Source organism: Rhinolophus sinicus, chromosome 16 (assembly GCF_057876585.1).
Source record: "Rhinolophus sinicus isolate RSI-liver-muscle chromosome 16, RSI-T2T, whole genome shotgun sequence".
Classification (NCBI taxonomy): domain Eukaryota; kingdom Metazoa; phylum Chordata; class Mammalia; order Chiroptera; family Rhinolophidae; genus Rhinolophus; species Rhinolophus sinicus.
This window is the reverse complement of record NC_142516.1, coordinates 105,690,920-105,716,322: the sequence shown is the minus strand read 5'-3', so window position 1 is coordinate 105,716,322 and position 25,403 is coordinate 105,690,920. Positions and strand designations below refer to the sequence as shown.

The 25,403-nt window shown below is 44.6% G+C and overlaps 1 protein-coding gene across 13 annotated transcripts in view; it reads left to right on the top strand.

Moving 5' to 3' along the window:
* Positions 1-1,112: 1,112 nt before the first annotated feature.
* The window catches only part of LOC109456057 (uncharacterized), a 90,171-nt gene continuing 65,880 nt past the window's right edge, over positions 1,113-25,403 (top strand). For 5 of the 13 annotated variants that reach the window (XR_016019243.1, XR_016019246.1, XR_016019245.1 and 2 more), the window contains exons 1-3: positions 1,162-1,706; positions 2,735-2,950; positions 4,305-7,513. Coding sequence is in view for 2 of the 13 variants with exons in the window: in XM_088793016.1 (XP_088649142.1) it covers positions 1,594-1,672; positions 2,735-2,950; positions 4,251-4,369 (414 nt within the window). In the remaining 11 variants the exon portion in view is untranslated. Of the gene's footprint in view, positions 1,707-2,734; positions 2,951-3,472; positions 7,514-7,586; positions 7,803-8,552; positions 8,799-25,403 lie in introns of those variants that run through there. The other 8 variants (XR_016019253.1, XR_016019248.1, XR_016019249.1 and 5 more) reach the window with 5 other exon arrangements.

Here is a 25,403-nt window from a genome sequence, read left to right as displayed (position 1 = left end):
TGTAATTCTTTTTTGGTGGAAGAAGAAACCTGATTCTGAGCTAACCGCTGGCCAGAAGCTACTGAGGCCTGGAAATACCCTTGTGAATTCTCCGCGTCCAGGCTGGTGCCTGGGAGTTCCCTGCCATCCGGCCTTCTGCGGAGGCTCTCTCTAAGGGCTAGGCCGGCCCCAACTGGACAACCTGTGCCCACTGTATCCAGCACCCAGGAGGCGGAGGCCACTGCTCTGCCTTGGCTGGAAGCGCGGCCGGGTCGCTCAAGACAGGCTCAGCTTCGCTGCTCAGAGCTATCAGGCTCCTGCGACCCGCACCCAGGCTTTCTGCTGACCTACGGAGACCCGCAAAAATCCAAGACCAGAACAGAGAATTCCCGCCCTCCGCTTCTCCCTTCCCCGCCAGACTTGCCTGCGCCACGAAGCTCGAGAAGCGGTTCCCCCTGCGCGCCCCTCGCTCCAGGCCCAGCCTGGAAGCGCCTCCAACTTCGCTGCTGAGCCGGAGCCCGCGTGGGCTGCCCTCGGCCGCCGCTCTCAGTGCCCCAGGCTCCGCGTGCGACGCCGTCCCCTCCGCCCCGCTGCTGTGCGCCCATCCGTGACAGGCCTGGCGGGACACGACGGGTCCTGGGGGCCGCGGCCCGCCATGGCCCCTGGACATCCAGATGGGAGAGCCCTGGAGTTATTCCCGGGCCGCGGGGCTGGGCTGGAGGATGGGGGCTCACTCCAAGTCTCAGTTTGCAAAAATAATAACATGGCCTGGGATCACTGATGCCAGTCCCCCACGGAAGGCAAGCGAGTGATTCCACGGGCCCTTCAAGCGTGGCGTCCAGTTGCGCAGAGTAGAGTAATCCCCAATTTCTGCGCTCTGAGGATTTTGAGGGGGCGCAGGGCTGAGCCCGAGACAACAGCCCCGGGCCCGACTTGGATTTTGTTTTTCTCAATTCTGACAGGGTTCCTTGACTCTGAACTTACTGTGACCCCCGCGCCCCGCCTTGGGCTTTGCGCGAGCTGGAACCAGTGCGGGACTCCGAAGGATTAACACTCGCACCGGGGACTCGCAGACCACTGGAGGAGAGGAAGGGGAGAGATTTGTCTGTGTTCATGTATGGTGTATTTTTCTAGAACGAGCTAAACAGATCTCAAAAGAGTCAAGTCCTAGTCCCGGAGCCACGACGGCGCCCCTCGATCTCTCCACAGATTTCCCAAGGGCGCTGGTCTGAGGAGACAATATCGGTGCCCCCAGTTTCCCTCACGCCGGACGAGGCGACCCTGGGTATCGCGTTCGAGACGCGCGCACTGCCCACGCTCCCGGCTGCGGGCGCCACCTACTAAGGAGGTGCCACTGCTCGCCTGCTCACCCCGCTGGGCAGCCGGGCTACAGAAGGCTGAGACCTACGGCGGCGGCCGAGGTCACACGCCGTGACCGGCCTTGTTGTTTAGAAGGAGAAAGCCAAAAGGCTGCGCAGAACACTTTTTTAATTCTTAACAATTTGAGGCAGGAAAGCCTGTAAGCGGAGGCGAACGTGAGGGAATTCTCTTGTTTTAAGAGCAGTGCAAAGTTGCCAGGAAACTCACTACGACGTGACTGTTTACACCCGGAGAATGGGCCCCAAAGAAAAGTCCCCCGGACCAGGTGACCGGGCGGGATCTGCAAAGCCACTCCAGGCGTCTCTCTGCTCCAGTGAGTCTGCAACCAGGGCAGGAGGAGCGGGCAGGTGGGTGTTCTCCACCCGTGAGTGCTACAACCTCCTTATCTATTTTCCCATTTTATTTTTTAAAAGAAAAAAATGAGCATAAATCTCAAAAGTGGATAGCTGAACAGTGTCCAGATAAAATTTGCGCTATGAAAAACGTGAGGTCGACAGAGATGGGTTTGTGGGTTAAGACTGCTCTAGCCGAAACGCGGGAAGTGAACAGGAGCCCACAATTTTCGTTTTTACTATAGAAATCGGTAAACGAAATCAAATGGCAATAGTTGCCTCTTACAGCCACTGAAAAGTTTGAAATAATTAATGTGTTTCGGATTTATATGTATGTAATCACCATACTTTTTATTTTGTCTAGCTCTTTCCATTAAGTTTTAATAAGCTATTAAAGTTCGCTGGATACATTTTGTTAGTTTTTTTTTTTTTTAAGTGAGTGAAGATTACATGAACCAGAAGCAAAGTTTGAGCATAATTTCCTTAGCCACTGGGAAGTCTTATCTCCTGCCAAAATTTCCAAGGATGGGAAGAAAAAATGGAGAGAGGGAGACTATTTATTGAGTACCTACTATGTACAGGCACCCTGAGAGGGCTAGCTTTACGCACTTTATTTCATATTAATAATTGTTTTATCAGTAAGAGCTTCTTTAAGAAAGACGGAAATTTCCTTCTTCTGCACCCGGACCTCAGATAGGTAGCTTCCATAACTTCATGTTATTCTCAAGAATTTCGTTTTTTATTACTTCCTTCTTTGAGGTGACATAATTGCCAGGGTTAATGGAGAGATCTGTGTTAATGATATTAAAATGTGTTTTGTTTAACTGATTACATCGTTTAGTGTTAATCCTGTCTGGAAGGAAAAAAAGTGAAGGTCAGTCAGCACACACTGAATTTCTCCTAACAGGTCCCTGTAAAAATAAAGATATTCCGAACTGCTTGGGAAGAGAGGGAACTTGTCACTGGGAGGAGAACACTGGGGGGGGGGGGGGGGCGGGGGAAGAACATGCAAAACAAAACTTTTCCATCTCTGTGCATCACAGGAACCGAAAACATGACCCGTTTTGTGAGAGCTATGCAAACTCTGTGGCTTATAGTGACTATTGATAAAGACGGAATTAGACTAGCGGCTACATATGTTACAATGGATACGGTGAAATCGAGTACCTGGGGCTTTAGAAAAACTGAGAAAGGTGTTGATAACCAGATGAAGAGGGAAAAGATGGGAGGAGAATACACCCAGGAGCTCCAGCAAACAGGTAAATCATCAAAAATTCAGTTCCTGCAACTAATGAAAAAACCAATCTCACTACAGTTCAGGGGAAATGGTTCTCTGACGCAAGCCTGGTGGTGAGTCTATTTGTCGTGTTTCTTTTCCGGACTATCAAAAAAGTTATTTCGAGATTCAGCCAAGGTTCTGACTGGGAGACCAAAAACGGGACAAAACGTTTCCTGCTGTAACGCCCGGGCAGCAGCGGAGCCCAGCGCGAAGCGCGCCCCGAGCCCCGCGCTTACCGCCCGGGGCTGCTCAGAAAGGACGTTCCCTGCCACCCTCGGAGAAGCGAGCCCGAAGTCGGCGGGTGGGGGCTGTTCGGGTTTCACGTGGGGCCTGAACTTCACCCTTCCTTTGGAAATACATTCCTTTAGTTTTGTTCTGGAAGGGGAAATGGGCGCAGCAACTCGAGAGCTATCAAGATTCCCAGTCGCTTGACAAACTCGGAAACGCTGGGCAGTTCTAAACTGAGTTTCCCTCATTCTTAGTCCCTTTCTTTCTACTTCAGCAGGGCCACCGGGCTGCTCGCCGAGGGGGTGCTCTTTTAGGTGATTTTTTTCCACGTAGACTGGAGAAGCGCGGTAGCCCGCTCCGAAGGCAACTTGCCGACCGCGGCGCCCTGGGCTCGGCGTGGCTCACCGCCCGCCCCTCCGCGCCCGCCCAGCCCCGCTAGCGAAGAGAGCCCGAGGGGGAGTATCTTCTCCGCGGGCCAGAGCTTGGTGCCAGAGCGCTCTCCTAACATAACCCCGTCCAGGGGGCCAGGACGCGCACTGACCGCTCCTTGCCCCCCACCCCTGCTGCGGGCCCCGTCTCCATTCCCGCCGGCTTCGTCTTTGGGACCAGCCCCCAACAGCAGAAACTCGCGCCTCACACCTCCCCTTGGTCCCTGCTTTCCCGACCCTGGCCGGGACCCCAAACCCCCACCCGCTTCTCCCGCCCGTCGGGGCCAACCCGGGCCCCACTCCTCACGCCCACCCCGCCGCGCCATTTTAACCCCTTAAGAGATTTTCACAGACGAGAGGGCGGGAAACAGAGAAGGTCCATCCTCCCCACCTCAGCCCACCCCCACCCCGCCTGGGTCCACGCCTAATGTATCCCAGAGGGGATTGTGAAATAACCCGGTGTTGGGCGGGAGTGGGGGGGACACGCTACCTCCGGACTTTCCAAACTTTGGCAAAGTCTCGGGAACACTTGTGCTCCCCCGGGACAGTTTTCTTCGCCTCGCGTCGAGCGCGGGGTATCCGAGTTCTTGGCACTAACTGCGAAGAGCCTCTCCTTTTCCCCAGCCCCTTTAAGGACATCTGATCTTCAGCCTCAAACTTTCTCCTCTGATCTAACAGCACCGTCCGCCGCCGAGAGCGACCCCAGGCGAGACCGAGAAGAGAGAATACTGGTGTGGTGTTAACCCAAAGCAGGGCTCCCGGAGGTTGGCTGAGGCCCTGCGGGTCGAGGCTCCGCTCGCTGTTTGCAGGAGGGAGCCCCAGGGGATCCGCGCGGGGCATGTTGCCGCGCCTGAAACAGGCGTTCCCCTTTCCAGATCATATTCCCCATAAAATCTAAAGCCAGATGCATCGCTCGGGCAAGTTCCCATTTCACCGCAAAAAGCACAGATTTGTTTCCAAACCGGACTCCATATCGAGGTTTCTGGTGCGGGTTCCAGTGGCGTGCTCGAGGTTGGGCTTTCGAAGGCACAACGGGCTGCCGGGGCAGATAACATTTAGGCACTGAAGTCTGACCTTAGCCCAGGCAAAACATCATTTGCGAATGCGGAGATTTAAAAAAAAAAAAAAAAAAAGTAGGGTGTGGAATAAAGACAACCACGGGCTTTCAAAGCCGTGTGTGTACTTTTTGTTTAAGTGGGTGGAGGAGAAAAGACCAACTTCATAATTATAGACGCCCAGTTTAGCAAGATAACCTGATGGAACATCTTTTTCACACACACAAAAATAAGTTACAAGGGGAAAAACTTGCAAGAAAATGGGAACAGTGGCCACATATGAAACCCAAGGGTGAGCATAGTGAAAGTAGGTATTTTTATCAGTCTGTTGCGTCAGAACAGCTTTTGCTGAGTACTTTTTAAATAAATAGAAGGCTCTTTCCAAATGAAATAGCCTAACGGTCTACTTCACCTGCAGCATTCCTCTCATCATGGTGTACAGAAATTGGGTGGAATAAGCCGTCTTTTTTACAATTAGAACTTTCTGGTATTTGCAGTTGTGGTGAAGAGGGAAGGAATAAAACCGAACAAAGCTACCCTGGGATTGACTACTGCTTGTTACCGGCAAAATATTAGCAGGAAAAACTGCTTTCCCAGGGTTCGCCTAACCGAACTCAATTTTGCATCTTTTAAAATTACAGCCGTTTTTTAATCCTGGTGGTGAAATAGCCAGCGATACAGAATCTGAACGATGCGAACAAGTACACAATTCCAAGTCTCCCTATTTAAAGAGTGAAAGGACGCAGTGCGAACGCGCTTCTTTAAAGCTAGAGGTGCAGCAGCTGTGGGTGCGCCGTGCATTAGGTGAGAGAAAGCACCCAACTACTCCCACAGAAAACTATGTTCTCACATTCTACTCATTTAGGATCAAATGACTTTTTAAAAACTTGCGCAAAACCACAGATACTGCTACCACAAAGATGCCATTAAACAGAATAAAGTTAGTTGTTTATTAGGGTAAAATAGGGCCTTTCGGGCGTTTGGCTACATAAATATACTGGTGACAGAGCGACCATCTCGCAGGCCAGTCTGGTTCACTGCAGGGGAGGGTGGGGGAAGCAAGGATTCATTTTAGTTGACCAGACTGGGACAGGCTGCCATCCCTGAGGGGTGGTTGTGAGGGTTACCTTCACCTCCTGAAAATTTTCTCATGCCTCCCCTTAACTGAAAAAGTCTGAGGCCTGAGTAAGGCCGTCCACACCGGCCACGCCTCGTCCAAATCTGCGCAGGCCGCCTTTGTCCCTGCCGTGACGACCGCAAGGGAGGAGGGCTAGTGCGAAGGTTGTCACCAGACTTTCCTGAAGTCTGTGTATCGCTTAGAACTCTGGTTTTTGATGGGAGGTGGGGTGCTTATCCAACCTCAGTGGAGCAAAAATCCCAAGGGCCTCTAGTCCCCGGCGGCCTCGGCGCGCCCTCGCCACGCTCTCGCTCACCCGGGCCTCTCCGCTGGGGGCCAACGCTAGCTCTCGCGCCACACTTCTTTGCCTCTGCGTCCCCTCCGCAGGGTCCCAATCAGTCTCGAGTTACAACTCAAGACCCAGGCCAAACTTTCCCTTCTGGGCTGGTATATTATCATACGCGTTCGCTTTTCCCAGGGGGAGGAGGGACGACAGGGCACCTGGCAGTTCCTGGGCGCCCTCCGAGGACTACCCGGACCAGGTTTCGGCACAGCTCGGGAGCCCACCCTCGCCTCCACAGCCCAGACCTTTGCCTCCCACGGCCGCGCTCAGGGAAGCTGCTGCGACTGATGCGCCCCGGGTGCTTTCGTTTTGTTTTCACTCCCTCCTCTCCGCAGCTGGGAAGACTAAGGAAGAAAAAAGTGGGGGTGAAAAGCGTGTGTCCCGACAAAGTGGCGGGGACACCACGGCTCGGCCGGAAGCGGGGCGGGGGGGGGGGTGAGGACGGCTAAGGCTGAGGCCTGGACACCCCTGTTCCTTGCAGGAAGCCCTGGCTTGTTTTCTTCTTGAAAAGAAACGTGCTTTGTAGCTATTGATGCAACAAATTTGGGGGGGGGGGAATGAAATAAGAAAAAAATTGGCGCGGAAACGAATTTGCCTTCTTAGGCGGGCAGTGTCTTCAAAGACACACGAGAAGGCAAAGTAGAAAGGTTGGAAGAGGGGTCGCCGGGACGTTCACTAACTGGAAGGAAACCGAGAGAGAAGGCGCGGGAGCCGAGGAATTAGACCGGCTCCCGCACCGGGCTTTGAGGACCATCCGGTGTGAGGGAGGAACGCGCCGTCCAATTTGCTGCGGGTCCACTCAGCTCCTCGCTTTGGAAACTCAGCAACCACTACCATTGAGCGGCACGTTCGCTTTACTTCCCCTCGCCTCCTTCTTTATTGGAGAGTGAAGCAGACGTGGCTAAACTGATGGGCTCAAAGGCCTAAGGTTTCCCCCTTTAAAAAGTAAAAAAAGGCCCAAACCTGGAAAGGTTTTTCAAACAGAGGCAAACTTATTGCTTCCGGGTGTGGCCCTTGAGAAAGCGTTCTTAGGTTTGCACAAGCCCAGCGCCGGGCCAGGAAGCACGGCTGGGGGGCGCGGGCCGGTGCAGAGTCCCGCCCCCCTTACCCGGCCTGCACTTGAGCTCAAACGAGGGTGAGAGCAAGGGAACAGTCTCTCCAAACCCCGTATAAAATAACATAGTCCTTCCAGACTGTTTACCGCACTGTCCAGCTGCCCGGAAAGGTCCGACGCGCTTCCTGCACTCGCCCAGCTCAGCTGGCCTTTACCCCCACCCGAGATCTGATGGGCTAAATTATTTCATTCCGACTCTGGAAAGTTCAACTGCGATCTAAATAAATCACTTAAGGGGAAAGACCCGAAGCTGCGAAGGTAAATAACATTCATAATAGCTCCTTGCACTTGGTTTGGTTATAAGGCCTTCCTCTCTTACTTATCGCCCTCCTTGTTTACATCGAGCTCAGGAACTGAGGCTTTAGGCCGGCAGGGAGCTCAGTTTCACTTCGGGGGTATGGCGGGGCCTATCATTTCGTCATCGGATTTTGAAGGAAAGTTCTCATGTTTTTGTCAGATCTAACTTCCAGTAACTCCTCAAACACTTAATTCCCGCCACTGCGGCTCAGGTCTGCAAACTCTTTGGTCCCTAGCGGTCCGAGAAGCGGTAAGTGAACTCGCGCAACGCCTTGCTGCACCTGTGGAGGAGGGAGAGCGTCTCCGCGGCGCGTCTTGGAACGCCCTCACCGCGCTTCCCGCGCTCGGAGGGCCAGCCACCCGGCTGCTGCAAGCCACCCCCGCATCCCCAGTCCCCCGCCCTCACCCAATCGTGCGGGGGCTGGGGGAGGGGGGGACTACGGGCATCCCAACTCCTGGGAAAGCGGCCGCGCCAGGGACAAGTCCGGCTCCTAGCTCCCAGGCGAGGCCCGAACGCGCTCTCACTCCGCGACCAGGGCGGTGGCGCTCCCGAAGCGGGAGAGAAGGAAGAGGGCGGAAGCGCTGAACAGTAGCGAGCACACCCACGAGCCGCGGACCCAGGGGTCCCTGCCGGGTGGCTAGGGCGAGGGTGCCCACGCTCTGCGCGACGCCAGGGCCGTGGCTGGAACCCACGAGCTGGGTGCATGGCTGAACGAGACAGCTGCCGCCGACACGGAGCCTGGCGGGCTGCGCAGAGCCCCGGGGAGCTCGTTTTCCCGGGCGGGCACGTGACGGGGTTGGCAGCGCTCATGCCGGGCTTGGAGGAGGGGGAAGCGGCGATCAAGAGGCCGGGGCGGGCGGGCGACTAGCGCGCTGTATACTTAGGTAGTGTGCTGGGGCTTTTCTCTCCCTGGAGCCGGCGGGGGGAGGGGAGGGGCCACCGCTCCGCCTTCTCCTTTTCGCAATGTTGACGCAATCTATAAATAGTGGAACAAAAGGACCAACTTCCTCGGAGCTTTGCTGAAACTGCACAAAAAATCGAGCTGGGGGGTTCCCTGATCCCTGACGATGGGGCGGGGAGAGCGGCGCCGGGGGAGGGGGCGGGCGCGGCGGCGCGGGCCCTGCCGAGGGGGGACACCTGGCTGAGGCACAGCTGCCGCCGCGCCGCGCGAACCCAGGGCTCCGGTCCCTGCACGGGCTCGAGAGCTCGCCCTGACCAGGGGTCTTCCTCCTCCGCCGTTGACAGGTCAGTCTGTGCCGCCGCTTTCTACACTGGGTTTTCTTTTCCCTCCCCCAAGCCTCTACTTTTAGAAGAGAATTGAGGGGGAAAATAGAACGCGGTGCAACAGTGACAGCCATCAAATCTGCAGCCCCAGGAGTCCACGCGGGGTGGTCGAGGGGGTTCAAGGAGACGGTCTGCGCCTGGCCCCCTATGGTACGGCCAGTGCCCGCGCCGCGGCTGGAGACGAAGCCAGGCAGAACTAGCGTGCACCGCCCAGGCGGCAGGGAGAGCGGAGGCGGGAGCACCGTGGAGGCGCGGGCCGCCAGGCTAGGGTAGAGGGCGGGTCCCCGGCTATCGCTCCCGCCTGGGGGCCGACCCCCGATGGAGACGGACCAGGGACAGGAGGCGGCTTGAGCGCGCCTGGCCCCCTCGGAGCTCGGACCTGGCGTCTCCGCCTCGTCCTAAGGCTGCTCTGGCACAGCTGAGCCTGAAAGCGCTGTCGCCGCACGTCGCCGAGCACCCTGGCTAAGGTGCCCACACACTCAACGCGCCGGGATTTGGAGAACTAGGTGGAGACAGGGGACACGCTCCTCCAGGAACCCGGGACCTGAGCGCGAGCGCCTGCCGCGCCGCCGTGGCGGTTACACAGGGCGCGGGGGAGGGGGCGGAGCTGGCGCTGTTGACAGCAGTGCTGGAGCTGGGAGGGCGAAAGTTGGAGAGAAGGGGCGGGGGAGAGGTAGGAGTTGGGGTTGGGGTTGGGGGAGGGAGCGCGCTTGCGGGATTCGGTGAGGGGGGGCTGGGTCACGTGATGGGCAGACGCCCCCGCTACAGGCTGACAGTAGCGGTGACGTCACCGTCCCCTGACTGCAGGGGGTGGCACTTCCGCTCCCTCCCCCATCTCTGCTCTACTGCCCCCGGTACTCTCGATGCAGCCATTTCGAAGTGTGGGAGTGGACGGAGGGTAGATAGGGGTTTTCCTAACGGCCCTTGCCCCTGGATGCTTCCCCAGCTGCCAGGAGTCCGGGGTCTGGGACCAGAGCAGGAGCCGCGGCCCCCTGCTCGTGATGAGCCCCATTGTGTGAGCGGGTGGTGCTGGGCTAAGGCTGGTGCCGGCCCCCCTGTGGCTCCCATCTCAGGAGGGGGCGGGGACAGCCCCTGAGCAGTCAAGGCCAAGTCCGGCTGCGTCCCAAGAGCGGTATGCCGCCGTAGGTCCTGCACTCCTGACTCCTGGCTAGGAATCGGCGGCCTTGCTCGCGTTCCCCGGGCGCCGGGTGGTCGGGCACCCGCTCAGAGGAGCGGGCCTACGGTCCAGCGCCGCGGGTATGTGGTAGGAGTCTGTCACCACTCCAGGGGATGCGATTCCAGCAGCCCTTATAAGCTATTTGGGGAAACTTGGGGTTTTGGTGACTCAGAGCGGTGAGCGCTATTTATAAGTTGATGCGTTACTAGCAGGGAAATACACTTCGCTCAGATCTGCCGGCCCAAGGAGGGCAAAGGGCTGCGTTAAATGCAAAAATTAAAATAACTTTTTTGAAAGGGAAAAGGTTTGACTGTTAGAACCTGTGCTGTAAGACATTAGCAAGTTTCACGAGCAGAACACAGTTCATCTCAAAAAGTTGGAACATTTTCAGGAGTAGATGGAGAATTTTACGGACACATCATGATGGTTGACTGTCATTTTGGGGTGGTGTTGCATCAACCAGGAACAGTAATTCAGATGAATGACCCAGCAATCCTCTGAGTAGATTGCAGAATATCAGAACTGCCTTGTTTATTATAAGATTTGTTAAATACATAACACCATTTGATGGGTAGGTCTAAAATAAAGGAAAACTGGATGATGTTGAAAATTCCTATACAGTATTGTGTAAGAGGAAGGTGTATGTGGGGATTTATCAAAAATCTGCTGGCAACTATAAATCACACGTTTACCACCTAATTTCTCCCTCCCAAGAAAGCACTACAAAAATGTTACAGCGAGAGGTTCTTTTACAGTGTATAAGTGCTGAATAATTATCAGTCATTGCTTGTTTTACCAGCTTTACTTTATGGTTTTCTTTTCTCCCATCCCCACCCCAATGTGGAAACCCAGGAGGTACCTGCTAAGAGAAAGAGCCATTGCTAGGCTGGCTTCAGGGAGACAAGAGTTCACAGCCACTTGTCTAGCCTGCACAGCTTTCTGTAGGTAGTGTGACCTGAGGTGTTTCTTGAAAGATGGTGGTTTCCTGGATGGCAAAAGTTAGGCTAAGTAAGAAGAAAGGAAAGAGCTTCCCAAGCTGAGAAGCAAATCAGCATGTACAAAGTCCTGCTGTGCACATCTAAGATAACTATGGGTGGTATGTGAAAGGAGTGAAAAGGGGTAGGAAAGGAAGCTGGAAGGATAGGGATGGCCAGGTCACACAGGGCTTTGTAGTCTGTGCTCAGGGGTTTGGGCTTTAGTCTGAGACCTACAAGTTGTTAGCCTTTTGGGGTACACATACCCTTTTGAGAAATTATGGAAAGTAATGTGGTCTCCAGAAAAAAAAAAGTACCTATAGATCCACACTACAATTTTGCGTATAATTTTAAAGGATCTACTCTGCTTTTTGAATGAATAACTATTAGGCCTCAGGACTAATACCTACATAGGAAGAGGAGAACCATGTAAAGATTGTTTAATGGAAAGGCAGGGACAGATGTGAAAAAATTACAGGTCTTTGAAAAGATTATACTGGTGGGGTCCTGTAGATGGAAGAATTGAGTAGGACCACTGCTGTGTACCTAGAGAGAGTGGGGATAGAGAGAAGAGGGGTTCAAGAAAAGCAAAAAGAGTCAGTGGACTGGGAAACTGATTGGCTGTGTGGGGCAAGGGCAAGGGATCCCCAGATTTCTGGTCTAGGGTGTGGACTGGGCAGAGTGGGCCTCAGATCCTGGAGGAAGAACTATGTTTTGTCTCTGGAATTTGTCCCTGTGGAGATATCAGGGAACTATCCCAGGAGAGTCAGAAGGTCTGGCTCTTTGGGGTCATTAAAATGTAGGTAGTAGCTAAAGCCAAAGGCATAGATAAGTGGACCAGAAAGTGTGTTAAGTGAGAAGGATTCTGAGAAGGGAACCCTGGGGACTGGCCACCTTTAGGGAAAGGGGAGGAGCCAGAGGAACCTTGGAAGGCAGTGATGAGTGACTAAAGACAGAATGGTGTCCCTAGTTTATAACTCTGATTAGTAAATCCCGCTTGAGAAGGAATGAAAATATGTTGCTGGTTTGGTCCATTTATAAGATTGAAAAGGCTGTGTATTCTTTCAGTGAAAAAGCACCTTTCAGAAGATTCTAGCTCAGAAGGGAAATAAGGGCAGGAGAGGATTAAATCTTGCTTTCCCATCATTTTTTGAAGGAGAAATGGAGGGAATCAAGCTTTCTCTTTTCCCTCCTCAGTCACTAAGCCTTCAAGGAAAAGGAGTTTGGACAGACTGGGTCCTCACGATGGTGTTTTCTGTTCCTAATGGCAGTTCAAAAACCACACTTACTAACAGTACTAGGAGATGCTAAGATTTCAGTCTGGCTAAGGAAACAAAAAGTGGAGGGAAAAGTTTTTTCTTTTGCTTCCTCCATCTCCTACTTGTTACAGCTAACCTGAGCTAGAGATTTACTGGAAGCAGGGACTCAAGTACATAACAAACCACTCCAGAACTTAGCGGTTTCAAACAACAACATTACTTTACTCATGAATGTGCAATTTGGGTAGGGCTCTGTAGGGACAGCTTGTTTCTAATCCACTTGGCGTCAGCTGGGGCAGCTCATAGGCTGGAGGCTTGCATCATTGGAAGGCTTCTTCACTTGCACATCTAGCGATTAGGACTGACTGAAGGCTGGGACCTTAGCTGGGGCAGTCAGCCAGGACACCTACACTTGGCCTGTCCTTGTGCTCTGGGCTTCCTCACAGCAGGGTTGCTGGGTTCCAGGGTCCCAACACTAAGAGCCAAATGAAGCTGTATCACCTTTTATGACCTGACCTAATCTTAGAAGTCATGCAGCATTATTTCCATCAGATTCTGTTCATTAGAGGCAAATCATTCATGCCATATATATTCTAGAAAGGGGAATTAGACTACCTTTAAAGGGAGGAGTGTTCAAAGAATCTGCAATGCATTTAAAATCGCCACACATATTAACTTCAATTTATAAATAATATGTATATTAAAAAATGTTTCAATGTAAGAAATCAAATAAACATCTTCTTTTTGATAGGATGAAATATAAAAACCCAAACATTTCATTGTTACAGCAAAGCTAATCCTGAGCCAATCTGAGTAGGCATTTTGTCTCATAATTTTCCCTTCTGTGAGACGATTCCCTCCCCTGTAGGGCAGGCCTCCTGAACACAGACACCTTTCTCTCCTAAGCTGGGTAGGAACCCCACAGTGGCTGTACCTCCAGGGCAATGATCCAGTCCTAAAAGCTTTTTCTGTTCCCTCCTTGAATTGTTCCTGACTTTGGACCTCACAAGGTCATTGTCACGAGGCCATCACTGACATGCCCTTATTTCTCAAAGTTAATAAGCAAAATGCTATAGAAATTATTCTAGTAAGTACTTTTATAATAAATTCATATTACATAATTAAAACAAAATGACATTTCTAAAAATGAACTATTATGTTTTTAGATGTCAGGATCTTGACTTGGGACTTGCTTATTCATAAAACTTAGTAATTGCAAAAGGATGATTGACATTTTAGGTATTTTATAAGAATTTGCATGTTTCCTTGAAGGTGATATAACACTTGATTACTATACGGTTTAAATGACTCTTCTCTCACTTTTACAGTGTACATTGCATTATTTTTCTTTAAAACCAGTACAGTTATTTAGTTGGCAAAGGGGCTCAAGAGTTCTCTCCCTCAGGAACTCAAAATGCTACCTTTCCTTGGGTAACCAAGATTAAATAATCTTTTCTTATAACCTAGTTTCTTTTTAAATTCTCCTAAAGCTGATATAATTTATATATCTTTGATGTTCTCTCAGAAACACTTCCTTTGTGACTTAGAGATAGAAATAGTGCTTAGGCCATTTTAATAATTCATACTCTCCTAAAGGCTGTCTAATACCTCTATATTTTGGTGATTTTGCATAATTATTTATAGTTACATTGAGTCAAAATCACACTGTCAATTCATACTATAGAATATAGGTTTTAAAATAAGTACATCTAGATAATGATAAGTACATCTAGGTAAGTGTACATTTATGAACACTTTGTTCTTTGTATTAATGGTTTTTGAAGTAGATTGCTTTTAAAAAACATGAAATTAATTAAGTATATCTTTGTTTTTAAAGTTCCTTGTTAACAATGACTTAAAAAAATGACACTGTTCACATTAAACAGACTGTTATAAGGCTGAACCTGTTCCTGATTCTTTGTGACTTCACAGCTACCATGGAGGCAGCCCAAAGGAGCTTAAGTAAACACTTTTAAATTACGTAATGCAGTTCTGAAGGAGGAACAACCCCAACTAAACTGTGTCACATAGTTTATAGATTCTGTTTTTCTGTATGCCAGAATGCTTATTACCCTATCTATAGAATGACTTCAGAGTAATGATAACATAAAAGAAAACTGGAAGCTAGCCAGCCAGTCTGGTTCTAGGCACGTTGGTGAAGGCAGGGCTGAGGAAATTATTTCAAAGTAGTTATCTAGTGAACTTTTTCGTAACATTATAAACTAAGCATTTAGAAGCATTTTAGAAAGTGCTATAGTGACAATGGCACATTAAGTAATAAAGTCAATATTTCAATAAAGACAAATTCAATAAACAAAATGATATTGCTAGCTGATAGTAATAATGCTTTGTCTACTATGTTAAGAACTAAGTACAATCTTACTTTTCATTAAGTAAAATAACTTGGATCCTTCTTTATGTTAGTTTTCTTCACCTTTCTATGTGTTCAAAATGTAATGTATTTTAAAATAAATATTGCCATAGCCAATAAAAAGTACATTTCTTCAACATGTGGGCAAGGCTCTATGTTAAGCATCATGGAGAAGACAGAAAATTTTTAGTCCTTGAGGTAATAGTTATTAATACGATTATGTGCGCAAAAATATAACTTTACCAAGTTGAATTACAGAAAGAGTCTCCCATGCAGATTGATAAAGATTGAAAATAAGTGCTAACAACTAGTGTTGCTAAGAGTGCAATGAAATTTACAATCTCATCTCTTACTATATTACCTTTCAGGGGTCTAAAAAGATGTTCAAATCTTTGATACAGTAGTTGTACTTCCAGGAACCAATCCTAAAGAAATAATCGAATATGAAGTCAAATGAGTAACCGGAAGTTGGTGAGAGATGAGACTAGAGAATTGGATAGGGCAGGTGACAAAAGGAGTTGTAGGCCCTGCTGAGGAGTGTGGATTTTGTTCTAAATACGATGAGAAGCAGAGAAATGGTATATGCCTTAGAGGAGTCACTCTGGCTGCTGCTAAGTATTTCAATAGCAATAAATTGAGTATAATAGTCCTCCCTTATCTGTGGGGGATACGTTCCAAGAACCCCAGTGGATGCCTGAAATTACAGGTAGTACCGATCCCTATGTATGCTATGTTTTTCCTATACATACATACCTATGGCAAAGTTGAATTTATAAATTAGGCACAGTAAGCGATTAACAATAACTAATAAAATAGAACAATTATACTGTAATAAGAGTTACGTGAATGTGGTCTCCTTCAATATATTTTATTGTACTGTACCACCATACCTGTGATGATGTGAGATGATACAATGCCTGTGTGATAAGACGAAGTGAGGTGAATGTGACGTAGGCATTGTGACACAGCATTAGGCTCCTACCCTGTTTCTCCAAAAATAAGACCAAGCCAGACAATCAGCTCTAATGCGTCTTTTGGAGCAAAAATTAATATAAGACCTGCTCTTATTTACTATAATATAAGCCTGGGTCTTATATAACATAAGACCGGATCTTATATTAATTTTTGCTCCAAAGGACGCATTAGAGTTGATTGTCCAGCTAGGTCTTATTTTTGGGGAAACACAATATAAGGGTTACTTGGACACAAGCACTTGATACCCCGACAGTTGGTCTGATCAACAAGACGGCTCCTAGGTGACTAATAGAGTGGATATGCTAGACAAAGGGATGATTCATGTTATGGGCAGGATGGCGCAAGATTTCATCACACTACTCAGAACGTCACGCAACTTAAAATTTATGAATAGTTTATTTTTGGAATTTTCCATTTAATATTTTCAGACCACAGTTGTCTGTTGGTAACTCAAATCACGGAAAGCAAAACTGCAGATAAGGAGGGACTACTGTATAAAGAATTGGTCAAATAGGTGTTGTAGACCTGAAAAAGGAAAAAGGGAATACTGAGATAACAGAATAACTTCAGGAAGGATCCACGACTCCTAGTACTGGAAAAACACAGGGAAGACCTGAAGTTATTAGAACCCAGAAGCTATGAGGAAAGACTCAGCAGAGCTGGAACCCTGTCCTCGGAAGAGGGGGTGATGCCCATTTGCTGCTGGTACCTGAGAGTGTATGTTATGGCTGGTTATAGGAAAATAAAAAACAGTTGATATTTGGAGCTAACTGCTGCTGTCAGGGTGAAGGTCCATAACTGGGGCAATGCTGACGGGTGCAGACAACCAACAAGGAGCAGTTCTTGTTCCCTCTTCTTGACTCTATAGATATTTTTCTCTAATGCCCCTTATTGACGTATTGTAGCAGGGATTCAGCTGTCAGAGTAGAAATGTAGTTTGCACAGTCCCGGTCCCAGCCTCACAAAGCAGAGTATGGAAGGGTTTATTGCTAAGAGATAACAGCTTAATAACTGTCACAAAGAGAAATTAAGGATGATTTCTAGGTTTTTGCCTTAAGCAACTGGATGAAAATAATGCAATTTACTGACATGGAAGCAACTTAGGGTGGGGAGAAGTAAATTGGAGAAGAAAATTAAAGAGATTTGTTTTGAGGTCCTTATTGGAGATCTAAGTATAGTTCCTGGGCAAAAGGTTGGATGGATTGAAGTTCAAAAAGTTTGGAGTTCAAAAGAGATATCGGATAGAATACAAATTTAAGAGCCCTGATAACATAGACAATATTTATAACCAGAAAAAAAAAAGGATGAGATGACCTAGGGGGAAATGAATGTTGATGGAGAAGAAGAAAAGAGAGTGAGAAATGTGCCTGGGGGTCCCAAACATTTAGGAAGAGGAAAAGGATCTGGCAAGAAAGTAATCATGATCTCAACAAGAACAGTTTAGGTAGAGCTGTGGGGACAATAATTCTAATTGGAATGGGTTGAAGAAATAATGTAAAGTAGAAGTGGAGACTACAAGTACAGATAGTCTTTGAAAAGTCTTATTATAAATGGGAGCAGAAAAATGGGCTCCTACTCATCATGTAAGTAGAGGGGGCTGTGGGGTCTAGGGTAATGATATTTTTAGGGTGGGAGATATTACAGTATGTTTATTGATTGGAATAATCCAGTAGAGAGGGAGAAATAGAGGGTGCGGGAAATGGAGGGGATAAGCACACAATCCTTGACTATATAAGACAAGATAAGATGGGGCACAAGTAGAGGGGCTTGCCTTAAATAAGAGCAGTGATAGTTGATCCTTTATAAAGGAAGAGAGAGTATATGAGAGTAGAGATGAAAGGTTGGTAGATATAGTGTGGGAAACATGAGTTTCTCTTGTGACAGCTTCTATGTATCAATGAAACAAACGTTTGAAGTGAGGAGCAGGGAGATGTGGGAGATTTAGGAGACAGAATCATCTTGGAGAACAGACAAATGAGTTGACTAGGGGAATGTGCTGGGATTGCCAGTCTTTCCTTTTGGTGAGAATGCAATGTCCACCTATGTCTATCTCATTTCTTGCTGTCTCATATTTATTTGTTTTGAAATAATAGTATTACTGTGGCCTTCATTGGCTTAGTTTGTGGACATTATCTGGCTACTTCTAGTAATGCTGTTAAAGGAGTTTTTATTGTTGTTTTGCCCATTTTGTAAAGTATTTAGGGAGGAAGATTTTGTGGTCTTCACTCCCCATCTTTATCCAAAAGTCTAGAATAATGTTTTTAAATAGACTGTACTTCATATTTTTTCAATTTAGCCTATATATAGGAATATAACAGATAAGAATTCATAGTAATATTATATATTATTATAATAGCCACCATTTACTGTGCTAGGCACTTTACAAACATGATCTATAAAGCTCATAACAACCGTACAAAGTTAAGTATTGGTTCCAGTTACTTCCACAAGAAACCTTTTTTACTGGTGATGTCAGATCACTGAATATTACCTGAAGCTCACATCTGGCTAAAATAAACAAGGTAAGAACAAATTTTTCTCTTTTGTGTTTGTAAAAACTTAGCTCTTAAGAGACTTCTTTTTGAAGTACAAAATAATAGTTTGCAAAATTGCACTAAACAAACTAATGACAATTTTATAGACAGCTTTTTTATATCATACCATCATTAAACTCTTATTGGGAGAGTTACTAACTGACAGATTAAAGGAAATTGGTAAATTAATTGAGGTGTCCCCTCTAACCATCTCCATCATCAACCATCAACGAACATGCTGGAGCCCACCATATCAATTAGTAAATTATACTAAAGCATTATAATTTTATAAGTTATAGTATATGTATCAGTGTTTGTTTGGAAACTCCATTATTTGTATTTAAATAATATAAATTTTTTTGGTCAACAACATTTATTCTCATGTGATGATACTGAAAACATCATTGGGACATAAATACATATTGATGACAAGTAATGGATTTCTTTTTCTGATCATAAAAGTAGCACATGTAAGTAAAAAAATTTTTGAAAATACGTTAAGAAAATATTTTTTAAATAACAATAGGAAAAAATAACCAATAATTCCTTTATTTAGAGACAAATGACTATTGCAGTTCACATATTTCCCTGCAGTTTTTTAAACTTATGAAGTTTAAACTGTTTGCTTGAGTACACTGCCTTTTTTCATAACAATTTATCAGAAATTTTTCCTCAAGTTATCTAAAACTCTTCAAAAACATTTTCAACGACTGCATAATGTTCCTTGTATCGAGTACTATTTCCTTTAGTGGTCATTTAAGCTGTTTTCCTTACTTTCTTATAAATGATGTTACTATGAACTTTTTTATGCATAAATCCATTTTAACATTTCAGATTATTTCCTAAATTAGTATAAATTCCTAGAAATGGTCTATAAGGCCAACATTTTAAAGCTTCATCTGGCAAAATTTTACTGTAAATAGTATCTTTTAATTCTCTACATACTTTTACATTGCAGATAAATCTAAGGAGAAAAATTTGTGTACACTACCTTTTAAAACAGATTATTATTTAAATTTAGGCTCAGTGTTTTTGTTTTATTTTTGTTTTAATATCCTACCTGTAAGGAAAAAAATCTCTTTAAAATATTATTTACTTTTTCTTTGTCAGATTTGAAACTTAGATTTACTTGGAGGATATAGTTTAAAGGTATACTTATTTCAGCCGAATGCTTCTATTTTTCAAGCTACCACTATCCCTTTGTTCCTATTTCCAAACATTTTCACCCAATAGTGGAGCCTCCTGACTCATCGTCAGTTTAATCTCACGTGTGCACCACTAATTCATGGTGTAAGTGTACACATTCATCTGTGGATGGAAATATAAATAAAATTACAGGCCCAGGTCATTCCCAAACTTGGCAAATTTGGCACAAGAATTTTAAGAGTGCCTAAATTAATATTATAGAACAGTTCAATTGTGCTAGACTGAAATGAGTATATGAAGAATCCACTCAATTCTAAAATTTAGAATGGTGATAGAATCAAAACTTGGGAAAATTTCCAGAAGAAATCTAGTCAGAGTATGAGGTGTGATCAAAAGAGATATGGTGAATATGTGCCAGAATTTATTCAAGGCATTTTCTGTTGCTGGATATGGGTTGTTTCTAATCTCGTTATTATAACACAATGTCACAGTGAATACTTTTGCACACAAGTTATTGTACACGTACAGTTGACTGTAGAATAAATGTCCAGATGTAGGATTGCTGGATTAAAGGGTCAGTGCATTTTCATTTTGGGGAGATTAGAGTCCCTTCAATAGGGGTTTACCAATCTGATCACCAACCAGTCATTTATGATGTTGAGGCACTGTCCCATTGAGTGGGAGTGCAGTGGGGATCACGACAACAGAAGCTCAGCTCCTGTGGAATGTACATTCCAGTCCTGGCAGCCTGATGACTTGCAAGTGCAAATACAAAGACAATTGTAAATTGTGATTAAATGCTTTGAAGACAAAAAAAAAAAAAAAAAAAAGATACGATGACTGTTTAAAAAACTTCACAATAAAAGACACATTGCCATTAATCCCCCTGAAAATACTCCCCTTTGCTTCGAATATACTTTTCCCATAATTCTTGCCACTTTCTGAAGCAGTTCTGGAAGTCCTCTTTTGTGAGTGTCTTTAGTTACGCTGTCGAGGCTGCCTCAGTGTCCTGAGTCATTTTGACTTTGGGGAAGAGCCAGAAGTCACATGGTGTCAAATCCAGTGAATAAGGTGACGAGGACACACTGTAATGTTTTTATTTGACATAAATTGCTGTACCAGAAGCGATGTGTGACACAGAGTGTCATCATGATGGAGGATGATTCATGGCATACTCTAAAACACGACTTCTCTCAACCATAGCTCACACCGACTGACTACACAGAATAAGTTGAAATCTGTCACACACCGTTAGTAAGGTTCGCCACGCCGCTTCCCATATTGAAGATCCCTGCCTATCCGTTAGATGGCACTCAGCAGCAGTGTTCACCATATTTTTTTATCACACCTCGTAAATAAAGGATTACTGCATTTTAGTAGTAGCTATCATTTATTAATTCACACACCTATTGAACTTATTGAAATATTTATTAAACATCTTTTATGTGTCAAACACTTACTAAGCACTGGAGTCAACAAAAAAAAAGATACAGGCCTGCCCTCCTGGAAGATACATTCTAGTGGAAGAGAATGTCAAAAGCAGATGAATAAATAAACAAAAGTTATAAATTGTAATCTAGTTACTTCCATTACTCAATATTATTTGAGACAAAGAGTTCTCCCCCCAAAATTTTTAAAGTTGTACTGAGTAAACAAAAAAGTTAAAGATTTAGAATTATTAGGAAATACAGCTGATCTCCATGGATATTGTGTGACTCATTATCATCATTCACTTGTGCCCTGTACCCACCTCCTCCAAAATAAAAAGCATAGACTAGGATAAAGGTAATACTGTTTGGCCTAACCTTCAGTACTCCCTTATCCCTGGTTTCCCTTTCCACTGTTTCAGTTACCAGGGGTCAACCATGGTCCAAAAATACTAAAAGGAAAATTCCAGAAATATTTCATACGTTTTAAATTGCATGCCACTCTGAGTAGCATAATAAAATCTCGTGCCTTACAGCTCCATCCCACCTGGGATGTGAATCATCCCTTTCTCCAGCGTTTCTACATGTATATGCTACAGGCTCGTTAGGTTAGTCACTTAGTAGCCGTCTCAATTATCAGATGAACTGTTATGGTATGGCAGTGCTTGTGTTCAAGTAACCCTTATTTTACTTACTGTTGGTCCCTAAGCACAAGAGTGGTGATACTGGCAATTTGGGTGGGCCAAAGAGAAGCCATAACATGCTTCCTTGAAGTGAAAGGTATGCATGTGTAGGAAAAAACATAGTATGTATAGGGTTCGGTACAATCGAAGGTTTCAGGCATCTGCTGGGGGTCTTGGAAGGTATCCTTGTGGATAAGGGGAAACTACTGTAATCTAGTCTGACCCAACCTCAAATGTAGCATGTTGTAGTAGAAGGTACAATATGCCAAATTTCGGGAGTCAGGAAACCCAGGTTTCAGCAAGTGGCATTGCTGGGATTGAGACCTTAGGTGAGACATTTAATTTTCCACAGTGTCAGTTTCCTTTGAACAATGGTAGATTTTAACTAAGTGATCTCTAAAATGCCTTCAAGCTTTAAAATTCACTGTCTATGCATCTCTCCTCAAAACATTTCTTCCATTATGCTTCTACTTATACTGGGAGTGGGGAGGAAGTGGTATAAGTAAGAATACAGATTCCTGTTTGATAGGAATCAAGGATTTATAGTCTATAATGACCATTTTCTGATATTATTGAATATTTTGAAAACATATTTTTAATATCTGCATATAATTCCAACATATGGATACACCAAAATTTATCCATATATTAATTTTAAATATATGGATAAAAATTTACAACTACAATTTTTGCAGTTGTAATATTTTAGAATCTATATTTGTCTACTAGAACTTAAAATACCATTGCGGGCTTTCTCTTCTGTCTTGTTCCTTGTGCGGGGGGGGGGGGGGGGAAGTTACCATAATTCTTTCCTCTTATCTACTCCAGCCTACACATGGCTTTCTCTTACCATAAAAACTCCACTTTGGACAATACTATAGAACCTGTCCTTTCTCCTTTCTAAAACAGTGTCATCCCTGAGTGAGGGCCATATTTCTGCAGCTCTCTTGCAGCAAAAGAATGTGAATTAAAGCCAATTCCATGCCTGCATCAAGTCTGGATAATGTATATTTCAGTTTTAACCAGAGTTGAAATTCATGAGATCAAAACTCAGACAAATAGGTAAAGATTCATTTCTGTCAACTATACCCAAAATGGGATTTAGCACTAAGCAATATATATATATATTTTGCCATGATCCTGAACTTGCTAAAGAATTAACTTTATTACATTGAAACATTAGAGCATAAGTATATAATTAAGAGAAGTAAAAACTTAAAGTTTTAACTGCTAAATTCCGTGAACAACTACATAAACTCCTATTTAGTTTTTTTTACTTTTTTTGGTAATATGGTATATTATTTCAATAGATATCACATTCTGCATTAGCTTTGACACTCCACCCACCAGGTAAAGAAATCAAAGAGGTGACACACTGCTTTAAAATTATTCTAAAAAATATCCTGAATGAGTTAAAATTTTTTTCAATTTAATAGTTTTGGGGAGAAGAGTAGAACCTCTATTATGCCTCTTTGATTGTGAATTGTAACTTAACTATCTTTAAAACAACAAACAAACTTCAAGTTACTATTAAACACCTCTATAGTATCAATTTGGAATCTGAAGGAACACATTAACAGTTATTTCTACCAATAGCTATGGACTTTGTAGTCACTGATAGAATTTTAGTGAAGGGATCTTTGAGGTCATATAATCCAACTCTCATTTACACACGAGGAAAAGTAAAGCCCAGAAAAGTTCTTATTACTCATAGCAGTAAGTCTGGCAGGGAAAGGGGGCGGTTCTCCTAACACTATCTTTTGGCCTAATGCATGTCAGAGGGTCATAGTTTATAAGAGTATGTAGCTAACACAGTTGAACAAGTCTAAGAATGATGTCTGATTTGATCCCTTAATATTCTTGTTGGATGATCCATTCCATCTTAATCTATTACCACAGACACAACCGGGCCTTTACACAAGTGGATGCTCCTATGCAATAAAACCCAAGAGAGAAGTTGGAATTAGTTTGGTGGAGCTACATCATTGCACAATTCCTACGGGGAAACCTTTATGCCTATCCATATGTATACATACCTGGAGCCTCTTAATTTTGCTTCAGGAAATGCCATTTACATGCATTATGATGTAAATGGTGTCCCCTGTAGTTATTCATCATAGGGACTCTGTAAATATAAGTATTGTATATTGAATTAATTAGGGTAGGTTAATTGCCATAACAGATCAATCCCAAAATGTGTAACAACTCAAATTTGTTTCTTGCTAAAATAAACAAGTAATTTAATACCGTGTTTCCCCGAAAATAAGACCTAACTGGAAAATAAGCCCTAGTGTGATTTTTCAGGATGACATCCCCTGAACATAAGCCCTAATGCGTCTTTTGGAACAAAACTTAATATAAGACCCAGTCTTATTTTCCAGGTCTTTAGTTTCCAAGGTCTTTCAGAACCTAGTCTTTTAGTATCAAACTCCAAGGTCTCCCTGGGGGTCTTCTCTATTTCGGTCTGTAAGAAGGAGAGTTTTTTAGGTGAGGAGACTCAAAGTAGTACATATAACTTCCATTCTCATTCCACTGCCCGTAACTTAGTCACATGCCCACACCTAACTTCAAGGGAGTCTGGGAATAAGTTTATCTATATGGCCAAGGAGTGAGAACATGGAATTTGATGTCTAACTAGCAGTCTTATTTCACTTAGGTACTCTCTCTCTACACACACATAAATTCTGCAGTGGTCACCAAAAGATAAATTAACTAACATAATTATGCTTCAAATAGAACAATAGTGAAAGAAAGGGGCATTTAAGAATTGTATTCACTTCTACCCTTTCTCTCCTCCAGGCAGAATTGTTAACAATAATTAACAATTATTAAATGCATAACAATAGTAAACTGAAACCTCAAAATGAGAAAAAAGTAAAATTTTGCAAGCATTACCTTTACATATACATATACATACATATATATACATATATGTGTGTGTGTGTATATATATATATATATATATATATATATATATATATATATACCTTTACATATAAACAAACACACTCACACACACACACACATACACGAGGGGTTTGGCTCAGTTTTCTTATTCCATTAACTAGTCAGATTCAGAACTAAGAGGTGTGGTTGCTTGTTTTAGGGCACAAAGCCATCAAGCTCCCTTTTAACTACATTATTAATAAATGATGTTTGGAAAATATTTAGCTTTTTACACAAGATAGCAATCCCACAAATGAAGGAGACGGTAAGTTTAGTGTTTTTTTTTCCTTTGGATAAGTTTTCATTGTAATCTTCAAACTGTTCTCAATTACTCTGTTTTTAATAGAAGTCCTGCATGGTTGCACTTCTGAAATCATAAACAGGAAATGTGATATATAAATGTCAGTAAAACTAAAACTCAATTCTATGGTTTGATGGTTTTGTCCCTTCATATTTTCATGTTAATGTCTGATTTTGTGTGTGCTTAGAGTGACTATATGAAGGCAAGTAGTAATATTACCCCATTGGTTTTGGCAGCCAAACACTTTGAGGTATTAGGGAAATATGTGGAATAACCTAAATGTTGTACACTTTCATGGAGGAGGGACTAGAAATGACCTAGAAACTGCTGTTTATTTGACATTGTTAGAAATTGCTTTAATGTATAGGTGGCCCAACTTTATTGTTGCCAGGAAACACTGTAGATGGAGAGAGGCCAGAGAGTGAATGACTTAATGTAGCTAACTGAAAATCTTACACTTTGAACTGTCCTATTCTGACACCGCAGCCATTCCTTGAATATGTTCCACTACATTAATTCCTTCATGAGACAACCAAGGAATAGCTTAAGTACTGCAAAAATCCAGGACATTATCTCTGGTTCTCCTCTATAAAGAACTTAGTTGTGTTTTTTTAAAATATTTAATAATATTTTCTGTATAACACTATTTCAGTGTCTCTGCTACATGAACATTTCTATGAGGATTCCAAAAAAAGATTTAAGTTGACCAGTCCAGAGCTTTTATAGTACATTAATTATTTCTGGAGGAATGTTACCAACATACAGATAGATGC